The sequence below is a fragment of the Podarcis pityusensis genome, assembly GCF_964106645.2.
Source record: "Podarcis pityusensis genome assembly, chromosome: 1".
NCBI classification, from domain to species: Eukaryota; Metazoa; Chordata; class Lepidosauria; order Squamata; family Lacertidae; genus Podarcis; species Podarcis pityusensis.
Window position 1 is genome coordinate 37,822,724 of NC_138028.1, and position 14,664 is coordinate 37,837,387.

Here is a 14,664-nt window from a genome sequence, read left to right on the forward strand (position 1 = left end):
CCAGCCTAGCCTCATTGCTTCTATCTCCTTCTCCAGGAGCTCAGGGTGGATTACTTCTTCACCCAGTTGAGAAGCTCTCCTGGGAACTAAGCCCCTCACTCCAAAGTATATTCAGCCACATCAGAGGGAGGTCAGGTTCTGGTCGAGGATTTAGTGGAGCGGAGGGATGACTGGCCGGTCCTTTAATTAGGGCAAGCAGCCTCCTTTCCCTTGCCCAGGAGACTACTTGGCCACTGCATGTCCTTCTCTTTATCAGTCTGACCTCCCCAGCATCTTGTTTCCCCTTCCATTTCATTCCCATCTCACCCAAGTTAATCACAGCCCTGCTCACATACCTTTCACTTGTCGGTGCCACTTCTCGATAGTGGTAAATGAAGCCTCCAGCACCAGACCAATCAGCTGGGAAGGCTGTGGGCGTGGTGATTATGGCACTTGTGGTGGAGTAGCCTAGGTAGCCCCCCACAAATACCAACAACAATAAGGGTGCTATCAAGGTGTCCCATACAAGAGTCATCTGTGTTCCTATGGAAATGAAATAGTCAAAACTTTGGGTCATCTCTTCTTGGAATGTAATTTTCAGAGAGGAGTGTAATAGATTACTTGGTACCCTTATGAGGAAACATCCTAGAACGACCCTGGAATTATACCTGGAATATTTTTTGGCTGATAAAGGTAAAGGTACCCCTGCCCGTACGGGCCAGTCGTGTCCGACTCTAGGGTTGTGCACCCATCTCACTTAAGAGGCCGGGGGCCAGCGCTGTCCGGAGGCACGTGGCCAGCGTGACGAAGCTGCTCTGGCGAGCCGGCACCAGTGCAGCACATGGAAACGCCGTTTACCTTCCCGCTATAAAGTGGTACCTATTTATCTACTTGCACTTAGGGGTGCTTTCGAACTGCTAGGTGGGCAGGAGCTGGGACCGAAAGACGGGAGCTCCCCCCGCCGACCATGCGATCGGCAAGCCCTAGGCGCTGAGGTTTTACCCACAGCGCCACCCGCGTCCCTGTTAATAACGGACTTAGTGGCCAAGTTCCTCTTCTCTGCTCAAAAGTCTCATACTCTCATTTTAATTGCAATTTGTGTATTACATTTTTATCTTTTGTATCATAAAATATTATAAAAATGCATGTATTTTATTCTTTGCATTATATTGTACAGTGGTACCTCAGGTTAAGAACTTAATTCGTTCTGAAGGTCTGTTCTTAACCTGAAACTGTTCTTCTTCTTTTTTACAGCATGGCCTTAACCTGAAACTGTTCTTAACCTGAAGCACCACTTTAGCTAATGGGGCCTCCTGCTGCCGCTGCGCCGCCACTGCACGATTTCTGTTCTCATCCTGAAGCAAAGTTCTTAACCTGAGGTAATATTTCTGGGTTAGCGGAGTCTATTTCTGAAGCGTATGTAACCTGTAGCATATGTAACCCGAGGTACCACTGTATTTTAAATAATAATATGTTTTAATGCTCATGTTTTCATTCCATGTATGCTCTGTTTTTGGGGGGAGGGGGTCTATGACTATACAATAAGATATTTTGATTAGCAAATCTTTGCATGGAGATATAGAAATTGTACTAAATTTCTACAATATAAAGTCTGCAATAACGTCACGGTTGCTTGTCTAGTCAACAGTAAGTCTTACTGGGTAATATCCAACATTAATCACACTCAGAACAGACTGATTGATTTCAATATGTTTACTCAGAGTATGACTGAGTTGGATATCACCCATTAAGGTAAGTGACACTCACTCTAGCTAAGAGAATACCAGATTGCAGTCTAAATATTTATCAGTCCTGCTTTAATAGGTCTACAAACAGAGAAGACAGAAAAAACAGATGCAAGCAGGGTATCGTTGGCCTCGGAACTTTCTCGTAATAACCATTATCTGATCCCTGAGCCTTAAAATTTTGGATACAGAAGCTGTCATTAGGCAATAAATGTCCTTGTAGTTAATTTGTGTTGTGGATTGATGTTATTTGAGTCTTCCACACTACAAAGAGACCTTTTGCTGGCCTACTTCATTCCTAAAAACAATGGCTAGCTATTTGTAGGAGGTGAGATTAGTTTGCTGTAGATTCATCCTATTTCACTTTTTGCTGACCAAGCTTTACGTTAGATAGACCTTCAAACTGCCATGATTTGCATAAGTGAAAATCAAACAGCAAACAGAGGTTTTAAGTGCCTTTAACCAAGAACAGGAACAAAAGTTTATCTGCAAATTTCATACCATATAATATGATGAACCTTTGCTTTGCTAACTTCACAGAACTCCACAGAACTGGAAGAAAAAAATCTATTCTCAAAAGACTGCAGTCCTGAAATTGTTTCCTCTGTATTGCTATTTGCTCTGATCACCTGCTCATGTGAGCCCCTATTCAGTTCCACAGAGGGACCCAATGTTCACACACAAAGGAAAAACTATGGGGTTCCCCTTCCAACTAAAGTAATGGGGAGCCATTTGGGGTACAGAGTCCTAGATTTCCATGCTTGGAATAAGTTACTTTTAATATTGACGACCGACTTGAGACTGGAACAGAATAAGTAGGTTGAAGTTCAGATAGAGATTATTTTGTTATAAAATAAGGGCTAGAGACGGGGCGGCTTCCAATGCGTCCATCCCCAAAACAAACATCTGGAAAGAGATGTGTGAAGGTCTGGAGTATATGTAGCTAAGCTTTCGTCTTCCATTTCTTGCGGAGCTACAGCTCCCATCACCACTGACCATTGGCCACGTTGACTGGGCCTTATAGGAGATAGACTGACTCCAACCAGTGTAGGTGCCAGGTTATTTTGCATCATAGGCAAGGCTAACTACTTTCACGTGCAATGCCCCCACAAAAAAATGGCTAACTTCAATTTTCAAAAACTTGTAGAAAAAACTTGAAACTGCTAAATTTATTTTAAATTGCAAGAATAAGTAATCTGTATAAAACTGTGCCCCTTGGGGGTCAGTACTGCACCCCTCTGAGGTTTGCACCCTAAGTGGCTCCCTAATTGGCCTAATGATAGCACTGGCCCTGACTCCAACATCTGGGGGGCCACAGGTTTCCCTTCCCTGTTCTAGAGTGGGATGGGGCCATTGGTATGGTTTCATTGCACCTTTGCACACAAAAGGCCATTTCGTGCAATTAATTCATGAAGGGGCTACAGACTGCTTGATTTCTTTAGACCCTGCCCCAGGCCTTCTCTTGGTTCAACTGCCATCAATATTCTGTAAGCTTGCAGGTTCCTGTTGGCAGTTTTAGAAACAAAAACAAAAACCATTGTCATTTAAGTCACAAACTCATGTACTTCTGCATGCCTCAGGCATCACGAGTACGTTGAAGCTACTAAATTATTTTTGGATGGCCCCATTTCACTTTCAAACTGATAGGCACTCAACAACATGAGTTTGCAGTTAGAGGGAATGATATATGTCTTAATGGAAGTGGTCGCAATATGGAGCAATATGTCTGAGAGGACTTGTGCCTCAGCTTTTTTGCAATGATGGTATTCAGTTTAAAAAGAAGAGTACAGGATTTTGCATATGGCCTACAGAGAGAGAACAAAATGGTTTTTTGTTTTGGCAGTGGCTACATGACCCTTGGGGTACTTTCCAACTCTACAATGATTCTATGATTCTATCTGCTGAGGGCAGATGTCAGCAACAGAATGTTCACAACAGTCCACATCTGTGAGTTAGGTGAATAATTAGTTTGACATAAACTGTCACACATGGGGTGGGAGGGGGGAAGGATATGAGAAACAGTGGGTGGCAGAGGCACGAAAATGGAGAAGGGCTACCCAAAAAGAAATGGAGTTGAGGCAAAATCTCACATAGGATCCATGTACAAGCAAGTGGACAGACAAGTGAAACTGGAGCACTCTTGGCAAGGGAGTTAAGAAATCATAGGCTTGTTTGTCTGAACCAGCACTGAAAAAGGAAGCAGAAACCAGCGTAGCTTCTTCTGTTTCTACTTTTTCTTTTTCTTCTTGGACAGTGCATGCATTTTCCCATTAGGGAGATCTTCACTTTGTAAAGGAAGACTCCCTGAGCACAAAATGTGGCAAATAAAATGTAAAGTTGCAGTAATATTACATGCCCGGAACGTTTATGATAAACATATTGCTAAAGATATATATATATTTAATGATAACATCAAACTTATTTAAACAGAAGGAAACCAGTTGGAGCCACAGCGGAAACATGAGCATACAGGGAGGGGTACTGAAAAGGGATACTGAAAAAGATAGGGAAAGGCTAGGAATAAAAATTCTTTGCACAACAGAAGATACTGGAGAGATCCCCATACCTAAAATATTTTTTTTTCTGCTGAAGAGCTTTGTAAAAAAAGAAAAAAGAAAAAGGGAAAAAAGAACATTTAGAAGCCACTTGAATGTTTCCTGCTCGGATGCCACCAATTCTCTCTTGCTATCCTTCTTTCCAGAATGCCCTCGCTGAGTGATGATGTGGTGCCACAGGTAAAAGCTTTCCTCAAGTCCCACCTCTTCCTGGAATATTGTTAATGTAACCCTTTAATCTTCATCAACTACTGACACTATGCTTAATTGCTTTTCCAAATGTGCACCCATTATCCTTTAATCTGTCTTTCTCCCCTCAACTCCCTCTGCTGCCCCCACCCCACACAACACTTATACTGTAAGTTCCTCAAGATCAGGCACCCCCAAACTCGGCCCTCCAGATGTTTTGGGACTACAATTCCCATCATCCCTGACTACTGGTCCTGTTAGCTAGGGATGATGGGAGTTGTAGTCCCAAAACATCTGGAAGGCCAAGTTTGGGGTGCCTGCTCAAGATGGAGGTTGTCTTTTTACTAATGTTGTATGAGGGTAAGTTGATAGCCCTTAATAAATGACAATAATAACAACAACAATTAACAGATTGGAACCAGGTTATCTTCTCCCAAACCTTAAGATCCTTTTCAGAGGCTTAAGGTGCTTCACTGAAAAGAAGTGAGGAAGGCAAACACCAGGAAACTGTAATAGGAATAGTGTTACTTATTCACACAGTAACTGGAGTCAGTCAGAACAGTGAAATAGTTAAATTTGGATATGGAACAAATGATTCTGGGACGTTAAAGTTCCAAACAGTCCCAAAATAATATTTCTAAACTGAGTAACTGTATAACTGAATAGCAGGGTTCTATTTAATTATTGGATTAAAATTATGAACATGACAACCGATGGACTCCCTAAAATTTGTCTCAGGGAACATTTATAGATTACTTGCTCTGAGGTGCCTACTTGGATTTAGGAAATCACTCAGATTCATTTGCATGAACTCTCACTAGCATGCTTTGCTGGACTTGAACTGTTGGCAGAAATAAACAGAGTTTAAAAGGAGAACAACAGACATGTTTATCTAGCAAGATCTATCTCTACTGGTGGAAGTAAAAATAGCACCATGGTACAGGCTGTTTATGTTTAAGCGTGCACTGGAGAATTACTTGATATAACTTCCAAAGTTGTTTGTAAGAAGAGCTTTCACTTTATGAAGACTGCAGCAATTTCTTTCTACAGCACTGGATGAGTGTTAACTTCTTATCTGATACAAACTAAGGTTCTGTACTGGTGAGAATATAGCTGTGGGTGGGTGGGAACCTATTTGTTCAAATAGCCCATCAATTAAAACATTGGGATAAGCTTTCTTTAGCCTGTTTCGAATTATTATGTAAACTGGACAAACCAGCAGAAATTGGATTAAATTCCAGCAAGTTATCTGTATTGTAGCTATATATGTGCTGGCTGCCATTAAATATAACAAGAATTAATTAATAAGAATGTTTGTAAGATGGACTACAGTGGTACCTCTGGTTACAAACTTAATTCGTTCTGGAGGTGCATTCTTAAGCTGAAACCATTCTTATCCTGAGGCATGCTTTCGCTAATGAGGTTTCCTGCTGCACGCGTGCCTCTGGCATGCGATTTCCGTTCGCATCCTGGGGCAAAGTTCGCAACCAGGAGCAGCTACTTCTGGGTTAGTGGAGCTTGTAACCTGAAGCGTTCGTAACCAGAGGTACCACTGTATTGATTTCTATGTGATTTTATTCTGTTTTGACCAGTATGATAGACAATTGATTCATAGCTTTTTCCAGTTCTATTTTAATTTGCATAGCTTCATCTGTAATTTTGTATGGCTTATGGCTAAAAAATTAATTTATTCTGATTTTGATATATACTGTTGGGCTCTAAAATGGTTTCAACTTACTAGAAAAGAGACCATGGGATAATGGTGAGAAGCTCAGTGAAAATGGCAGGTTGGTGTGCCGCAACAGTAAATATGCAAATTCTGTGGCAGGAATTTCTAGGAAAGAAACTATGTATAATTCATCAAATATTATAATGACATTATATAAATCTATGCTACACCTACATCTGGTACAAACATTTGCCCTGTCTCAAAAAAAGAAAAGAAAAAGATATGTCGATCGGGAGAAGACAGTAAAAATGATGAGTGAAGAAGCATTTTTCCTGCAAAGCAAGGCTTTTTTGCTTGAAAAAGGAACAAATAAGCAAGAAAATAACAGAAAGTTATTCAGTTGTGAATGTTGTGGAGGTAGTGAACAGAAAAAGGTAATTATTCTCTCTCAAAGCACTAGAACTCAGAGTTATCCAGTGACATTAACTAACTGTTTATTCAGGGCAAACAAAGAGTGCTAGTGCAACTCCATGTAATACATAATTGATTGAAAAAATTCATTGGTACCAAACATTGTGATGGCTACAAGTTTAGGTGGCTTCTAAAAGGTGGCTTCTAAATATATGGAGGATATTAACTGTGAGAAGGAAAAATGGTTACCAGCATACGTACTTGGGACTGCTTAACTTGGATTAGTTATACTTGGTAGCCAACGCATGGCATGAGTGCGCTCTCCAACTCAGTAAAATAGACAAAACCACTTGAAGACATGGAAATGCTATATGTACTGTGGAATGCACTAGTGTAGCATTGCTTTATATTTAGATACAGCTTGCAGTGGCACAATTGCCAATTTGGTGGGCCACCAGTGAGCGAGACCTTAAAAACACTGATATACTCACATTACTGATAGTTCTAGAAAGGTAGATTAATTCTCTCTTTTTAAGTGCATGCTTATAAGCAAAGAGATTTTAATTTACGGTGCTGATTATCAACATGTAACTGACAGCTATTGTGGTTTAATTGCTGGAGAGTACACAATACAGTGGTACCTAGGGTTGAGAACTTAATTCATTCTGGAGGTCCATTCTTAACCTGAAACTGTTCTTAACCTGAGGTACCACTTTAGCTAATGGGGCCTCCTGCTGCTGCTGTTGTGCGATTTCTGTTCTCATCCTGAAGCAAAGTTCTTAACCCGAGGTACTATTTCTGGGTTAGCAGAGTCTGTCACCTGAAGTGTCTGTAACCTGAAGCGTCTGTAACCCGAGGTACCACTGTATCTGTAATCCTCAAGAAGCAACATAGTCAAAGGCGACTGAGGAATCTGAAGCTACTCCGTGTAATTCATGTTTTGCATGCCCCACAACCAAAGAAAACTAGGTTAGTGCTTCCAGTCATTATTAGAGTGTTTTCCCTTTTTTATGAGGCTGCTTTTAAGCTCTCCTTCCTCTTGATTAATATTTTAATGTTAATGTGGCAAATTAGCAGTAAAGCAACCAGTAGCTGTAGCTGTTTCTGGAGCAGAAGCATGTGTTTATTTACAAAACTAGCAGCAACCAGCAGCTACTGAGGCCTCGGCACCTCAGGAAAACTCACATGTGCTAACCATGTGCTCTTGGGTAGGTGGGCCCCCTTGCTATATGACATGCAGATGACACAGGGAAGGGGCCGCTCACTGACCTGCAAAAGTGGGCAAGTGGGGGTAGCAAGGAATGGCTACGGCTGTCTCCAACTGCTCACCTACCCTCTCCTTCTGAGACATGTGGGTGCAAGGATTTAGTTTGCTCTACCACTGAAAGGGAGAGCACAGATAAAGACACAGTAGGAAACATGGTAGGAAAGTTTCTCCTGCTTCTGCTTGCTTGACTTCTTTTTCTAGGTGGTGCTATGGCAGAAGAACTGAGCCTAGAGAGCTCTATATGCTGTGACCTCTTCTTGCTTACTTGCCCTTGATCTCTAGTCTGGGGCCTCAGGTCTGTTCAGAGAAAGAACGCAAGATGCACCTGCCATCTTACTCTCTTTCTTTGGACAGCACAGGAAAGAAGACTGGGACCAAACCCAAACACCTAGGTGCCCAGAGGAAGTGGATACATGTGCAGGGAGGCAGGGGCAACAGCAGCCTGGGGAGCTGGGCAATGGTGACTGAGCTGAGCAAGCTGAATTCTTCCTCATGTGTCAGAGAAAGGAAAGAGGTGGTGGCTTCTGCCGTCAAGAGCGGCACAATTTGCTCTTGCTTTCTTGCTCGCTTGCTCACTCTGGGTGGCCCCATTGGGCCCAATTTGAGCTGCAGAGCGTAGCAGCGCTAACACCTCCTCCCCTTGGGGAAGAGCGGTTGTTTGGTGGTAGTGCATTTGCTTTGTATGCAGAAGGTCCCAGGTTCAATCCCTGGCATCTCCAGGTAGAGCTGGGAAAAGTTTCTGTCCGAATCCGTGGGGAGTGCCGGCTCATGTAGAGGGTACTGGGGTAGATGGAACGCTGGTCTCACTCTGCATATAAGGCAGATTCCTGTAGGTCCCCCTGCCTGGACACACACACACTCCAGGCGCAGGTGGCAGTTGCTTGTTAAAGCAGGCGAGTGCTTGATCCAAGGAAGTGGCACTGCATGGGTAGAACTGGCCGAAGGGACGATCCACTGTGCATGTTCTGCATGAAGAAGGCAAGAATCTCCAGGCTGGGTGGGGACCCCGGAGTCATGCTGCCAACCAGTGTGGGTAATATTGACCCAATGATCTTGGCATACTGCCAGTTTACTGCCTCTTTTGGGTGGTGTTGGGTCCCACTAGGAGACTTCCAGAGTGAGAAGGCGAGCAAGAAGCCTCGGCTGATGCGGTGTGTGCGTTTTTTTTGGGGGGGAAGACCACCACTTGCCCCTGTGCTGGCTCACCCTCCCTCCTCTGGGCAGCGCCATGGGGAGGACTGGACTCCCCAATTCCCAACCTCCCAGCGGCGGGAGAAGCGAGCCAGCGGGAGGTTGACTGAGGCAGCTGCTCCTGGCAAGGGGCAGCCGGCCGCCCTTTCCCCGCTCGCACACCTGCTCTCCCTCGCCACCGCGCTGCCCCAGGAGAGAAAGCGCGTGACCTGCCAACTTTGCCCGCTCGCTTAAGATGCGGTTGCGGTTGACAAGGTCTCCCGGCGCGAACCTGGAGCCAGCCCTGTTTATGGACACGAGTTCTGCTTGTGTGTGTAGCGTGCGGTGCTCCTTTCCCAGCAGCTTTTGCCCCAGGGCAGCTTTTCCGCCTGTGGTAGTGAAGAAAGACACCTATTACTCTCTATGCGTTCAGGGGTGTTAAGGGCAGCGTGGGGCCCCCGTTCCACAAGTCTCTTCTGATTGGTTCAACCCTCCAATCCGAGCTCAGCACTCCAGAGCTCCTATTGGCTCAAACCCCCATCCTTCCGTCTAAGGCCTGCCTTAATAGATATAGATATATATATATAATTTAACTGTCATCTCTCTCTCTCTCTCGGCCCCCCTCCTTTTCCTCACGCCCCCTCTTGTCCTCCTCCCCCCTCCCTCTCTCTTTTTTAAAAAACCCTGTTTGGGTTATGGGGGTGTCGCTGAGGGAAGGGGAAAGGAGCGCGAGCCGCTTTCCCACACAACCGAAAGCCACGAGCTCCTGAGTTTTTGTGCGAGCGCGCGCGCACGCGAGTGCCTGTGCGCGCGCAGGAGGGAGGGAGCGAGAGAAGCGGCTCAAGCGAGAGCAACTCCTGACTGAAGAGAGAGTCTAGCCCGGCAGCGCGCCACAGACAAGACTCGTAAACGGGGAGAGAATGAGAGCGCGAAAGCAGCAGCAGCAGCAGCAGCACCGCCACAGCCACCACCAGCAGCAGCAGCTCTCCTCAGCTCAGGCAGCCGCTCGACACCAGCTGCAGCAGCAGGCGCACGACTAGAGGCAGGGGAGGGGAAAAGGAAAGAAAAAGGCGGGGAGTGGAGGCTGAAGGGGCCACAGAGGCAAATTCCCTGAATTATCCCCCTCCTCCTCCTCTTCTCTCTCTCCCGCTCGCTCGCTCAGCCACCTACCCGCTCAGCCACCTCGCTCGCTCCTCCTCGTCAGCCTCGCTCCCTCCCTCCCTCCGCTGCTTCACTCACTCATTCCCGTCCCCCCTCCTTTCTCTCTCTCCCTCCTTCCCCCCTCTCTCTCACTCTCTCTCTCTCTCCTCCGTCTCACTTTCTCCCCCCTCCTCCTCCTCCCCTACCTCTCTTCTCTCCCCTTGTTTTCTCTCTCCCCCCTCCCACCCCACCCCCCTTTCTTCCCCTCTTTTCCCTTTTTTAATTTTCTTTTCCCTTTTCCCCCTTCTCTCTCTTTCTCTCTTTTACCTCAGCTTCTGCTTGCTGGCACTGCACTGCAGCTGCTCCTTCAGCCACTCGTCCTGCCTGGCTTCCCACCCCCCACCCCTTTCCTCCCCTCCCCACCCACCCATTTCACCGGTGCCAGATAAACAAAACCTCCTCCTCCTCTTACTCCAGCCCCCACCCCCCCCAAAAAACCCCATCCTTTTGGGGAAAGGGGGTGTTGGACTTGCCAGATTAGCTCGAGCTTTTAAAAGGAGGACAAGAAGAAGCCCGAAAGAAGCGGGACGAGCCCCCCCTTCCTTCCTCCTCCCCCCCTCCCTGCTCCCCCCCCACCCCGAAGGGAGAAGCCAGTTATCCTTCTCGCGGCGGCAGCAAACATGATGGCGGCAGCTCCCATCCAGCAGAACGGGACCCACACTGGGGTGCCCATAGACCTGGACCCGCCGGACTCTCGGAAAAGACCACTTGAAGCTCCCCCCGAAGCCGGCAGCACCAAAAGGACCAACACGGGCGGTGGGTATTCGCCCCCCCTCCACCACACCTCCTCCTCCTCCTCCTCTTCCTCCTCCCAAATTCCCCACCCACCTTCCCCTTTCCTACCTGCCTCCTCGCCTCACCTCGCCCTCCTTTCCCTTTCCCCAAACATTCCTTATTTCTCTAATGTTATCATTCATCAAAATGGCGCCGCTTTCCGAGCATCTAGCAGCCCCGTTTTATTTTAATTTCGCATATTCGTCCTGACTTGGGGTCGCGGTGGGGTGGAGGGGAGGGCTGTTCAGCCTCGACCCACCGGGCTGTACCAAGCCCAGGGCTGCTTCTTTCGCCTTCTTCTTTCTCTCTCTTTCTCTCTCCCCCCCCCGCCCCCCTAACCAGCGCACGCCTTTGAACAATTGGGAGAAACTAAATGAATAAATGGCGGATGAAAAGAAGCACTTTCACTCCCCCCATCCCCTCTTAAGCCCCCCCTCTCGTGAGTCGCCAGGTAGATTTTTTTTTTCCTCCCACCCACCCAATACAACAAAAATCTTGTCGATTTCCTGGCACCACTTTCTGTTACGGTGGGAAATGTTGCAAAGATTTGTTCTTCCTGGGGTTGGGTCACGGTGATGGGATGTGTGCGCGCGTGTGTGTGTGTCAGAGAGAGGTTTGCGGAGGGAGGGCGGGAGTTGCCTGTCTTGGTGCGGTGACTTGTTAGTTAACATCCTGCTCTTCCTGGATGAGATGAGTTATAACGGGACCAGCATCTCCTCTATTCATTTGCACTGGAGTCTTCATAACAATGCACCGAGGCAGAGGTGAATTTATTCATCCAACATTAACAAACAGTAGAACTAGATAGCTCGTGTATTTAACTGTTTGTATAATGTCTTTGCGGGGTGGGGTGGGGGGCGCACCTGTACTAGCTGGGACATGGACTCTCAAAGAAAAGTAGGATGGCTCTGAACCTGCTCCTTTATAGAAGCAAAGTTCTGTAATGATGCATTTTTAGGTTAAGCTGTGAAAAGCAGATAGGGGTGTGTATTTGTGTTTTAATAAAGAGGGCTTAAATGTGTGTGTTGTTTTTACATGAGATCCTTTTAGAGCAGTTTCTTTAAGGTCCATAGAATTGATGTCATTCATTGGAGGAGCAAATTGTTCAGTTGTAAAGAGATATTTGATTCATTCCCCAGTTCTGGCTTTTTTCTTTCTTTCGTTTTGCTCTGATTTGGGCATTACATTGGGCATGACATAAGCAGTCACCTTTTAAAGTGTATGCATGACTCCAGGTTTTTTTAAAGGGGGAAATATTATTAATGTCCTTTGATTAAGAGATCATTGCCACTTGAGAAGCATTTAAAAATACATCTGGATTACTTAGGCAAATGGTTGCATCCACTTATATTGCCAAGTTTTCTTGTCAATAGCTAAAACTCTTTGAATAAAATCTCAAAATTTTGGATTTAGCGGATAAAGCTGTGTGTTGTGGAGAGTACAGTGCTAATTGTGAACAAATGCCCTTTTAATGTTTTCTTTCTAGTTTGCAGCATTTTTAGGGAAAGTTGTAGTTCTTGACAAAATTCTTGTGTAAGGTATTTTCTTTCTTTCTGAAGAGTTATATCATACCTTAGTAACTATTTTACATTCAGAATTACAACTTGAATTGGGTCATTGCTTCTCATAGCACCACCAAATTAAGGACAATTCATTAGATTCTTCATTTTTTCACAGCGGATATGAAGGATAGTGCAACTGGTTACATATCTGTGCAGAATACCTGTACGTTAATACTATAATCGAAAGGCATATTTTTGTAGGTTTGAGGATGAATGAGATTTTAGGCAGCTAATTAACCTTCAATATCTCAATTTTTTCAGAGGACGGCCAATATTTTCTAAAGGTCCTCATACCTAGTTATGCGGCTGGATCTATAATTGGGAAGGGAGGACAGACAATTGTTCAGCTGCAGAAAGAGACTGGAGCTACCATCAAGCTCTCTAAATCCAAAGACTTTTATCCAGGTAGGTGCAAGCTTTAGAAGATTATTTGTTAAATCCCTAGGGTAATGTATCCACATTCTGTATAATTAAACAACATTAGCGTACCTGTAGAATTAAATAGTATTAGCATACCACTACAATAACTGGCATTCTTGAATAGTAAAATGCATTTTCACAAGCAATTCTAAGTAAATATATTGGTATTTGTTATTTTGCAATAAAGAAAGGATAGCTCGCTGTCTAAACCTGATTGTGGAAAAACTAAGAATCATTGCTATTATGCATGTGTGTTCTACACAGTTCATCTTATTGCAAGAAATGTTTTTTTTAAAAAAACAGGCTGTTTGACAGCTGGCATTACAGGTTTTGCTGAAGTTTTCAGACATTATGGCAATTAAGCTCATAAGTAAAAACACAGGTTCTCCTTGTAGAATAGGCCATTTACCTTAAATCCATTACGTACTTTGGTTCTGCTTCATTGCTTTGTTCATACATCTTAACATGAAATAAATTCCAAGTGCTGCTCTTCAGATGTTTCTTTGATTTTGTGTATTTTTCACAATTGTGATATATAACGGAAACCTATTGCGAAAGAATACAAATAATTTTGTTTGGAAATTTAGACTCTAAGAATATTGTACACATAAGTACTATAAGATTGAATTATAAAATATACATACTGAAGGCTGTATAATTCATATATGGTGTTTTATTATCATTTTTGAATGCATAATGTTGATAAAGATTTCTAAACTGGTGTGGAGTTATTTAATGTAAATTAAAAGCAACATTTCTTTATATAGACCAGTAATGAAACATTATTGATAAAAGAAACATTGTCAATAAAGGAAGTGTTCTGATAGTCATTTGATTTTTCTTAACTCTAGCACTGGTGGCTTTCCATTGAGATGGCCTGTTTTCTTTTTTCTTGTAATGAAAAGAAAAATTCTTTATATTTGGTACTGGTTCATAGATATGATTGAATCTTGTAAACTAGTTAGAAAGACTGTCATGAGTAAAACAAGAGTGTTTCATTTTCTACTGTCTTAAATTCCGAAGTGGATCATTGTTGTTTGATACAAAGGTTGTTATTCTCTTGTGATAGTTGTGGTACAGAGGCAGAGAGTGTATGTGTTCAAAGACTTATATGAAAAATTCCATTCAAGATGCAGTATATAACAATGCGTTATTTTTTATGAATGGTGTCTTTTTCATGAAATAGTATTTAAAATGTTGATGAAAAAGCTTGTATATTTTTAAAAAGTGAAAGCTGGTATATAGATGACATAATTGATATGGACATAAAATTGTGACAGTTTTGGATTATAGCTATAATGGCAAATTGAGTTTGGAGACAATAGATGAATAAATTACAGATGTGTATGTGATATTCATAAGAGTAGCCAATGTGAGATGACAGGGCAGAAGAATTTGTGTTTGATCATCAATGCAAATTCTAAATCATAACCTTTGATTTAGCTATATAGTATTAAGCAAGATTGGAATCTTTTGTTTGCTACATTAACAGGAGTCCATTCCATTCTAATTAAAATCAATATTAAGTGTTGAATTGGGCGGATGCAAAGATTTTAATAGAAATTTCCTCTGAAGGTTAAAAAAAAAGACAAGGCATGATGAGGGGTTTACAGCCTTGTGTTAAGTGTTCCTGTGACGTAAACAGGTTCCCTCTGAAGAAATGCCAGCATGAGAGAGAGCTTGTACAGTTTGACTGTAACAGGTGTAAACTAATCCCTTGTTG

General features: G+C 43.7%; 1 protein-coding gene and 2 long non-coding RNA genes across 8 annotated transcripts in view; 1 reads left to right on the forward strand and 2 right to left on the reverse strand.

Moving 5' to 3' along the window:
* Positions 1 to 2,835: 2,835 nt before the first annotated feature.
* Positions 2,836 to 13,466, reverse strand: LOC308462685. The gene is made up of 3 exons (XR_013979255.1): positions 13,369 to 13,466; positions 5,243 to 5,309; positions 2,836 to 4,489 (listed from the first exon to the last, which is right to left on the reverse strand). It is a non-coding gene; the product is annotated as an uncharacterized lncRNA (long non-coding RNA).
* LOC308462604 lies at positions 5,322 to 10,521 on the reverse strand. Its single transcript, XR_013979228.1, has 3 exons — positions 10,453 to 10,521; positions 7,818 to 7,929; positions 5,322 to 6,774 (listed from the first exon to the last, which is right to left on the reverse strand). It is a non-coding gene; the product is annotated as an uncharacterized lncRNA (long non-coding RNA).
* Positions 10,607 to 14,664, forward strand: part of NOVA1 (NOVA alternative splicing regulator 1) — a 151,628-nt gene continuing 147,570 nt past the window's right edge. For 4 of the 6 annotated variants that reach the window (XM_080978547.1, XM_080978546.1, XM_080978542.1 and 1 more), the window contains exons 1-2: positions 10,607 to 10,941; positions 12,783 to 12,926. In XM_080978547.1, the coding sequence (XP_080834673.1) occupies positions 10,806 to 10,941; positions 12,783 to 12,926 (280 nt within the window). In that variant the 5' untranslated portion in view covers positions 10,607 to 10,805. Of the gene's footprint in view, positions 10,942 to 10,970; positions 11,411 to 11,451; positions 11,724 to 12,782; positions 12,927 to 14,664 lie in introns of those variants that run through there. The other 2 variants (XM_080978543.1, XM_080978545.1) reach the window with 2 other exon arrangements.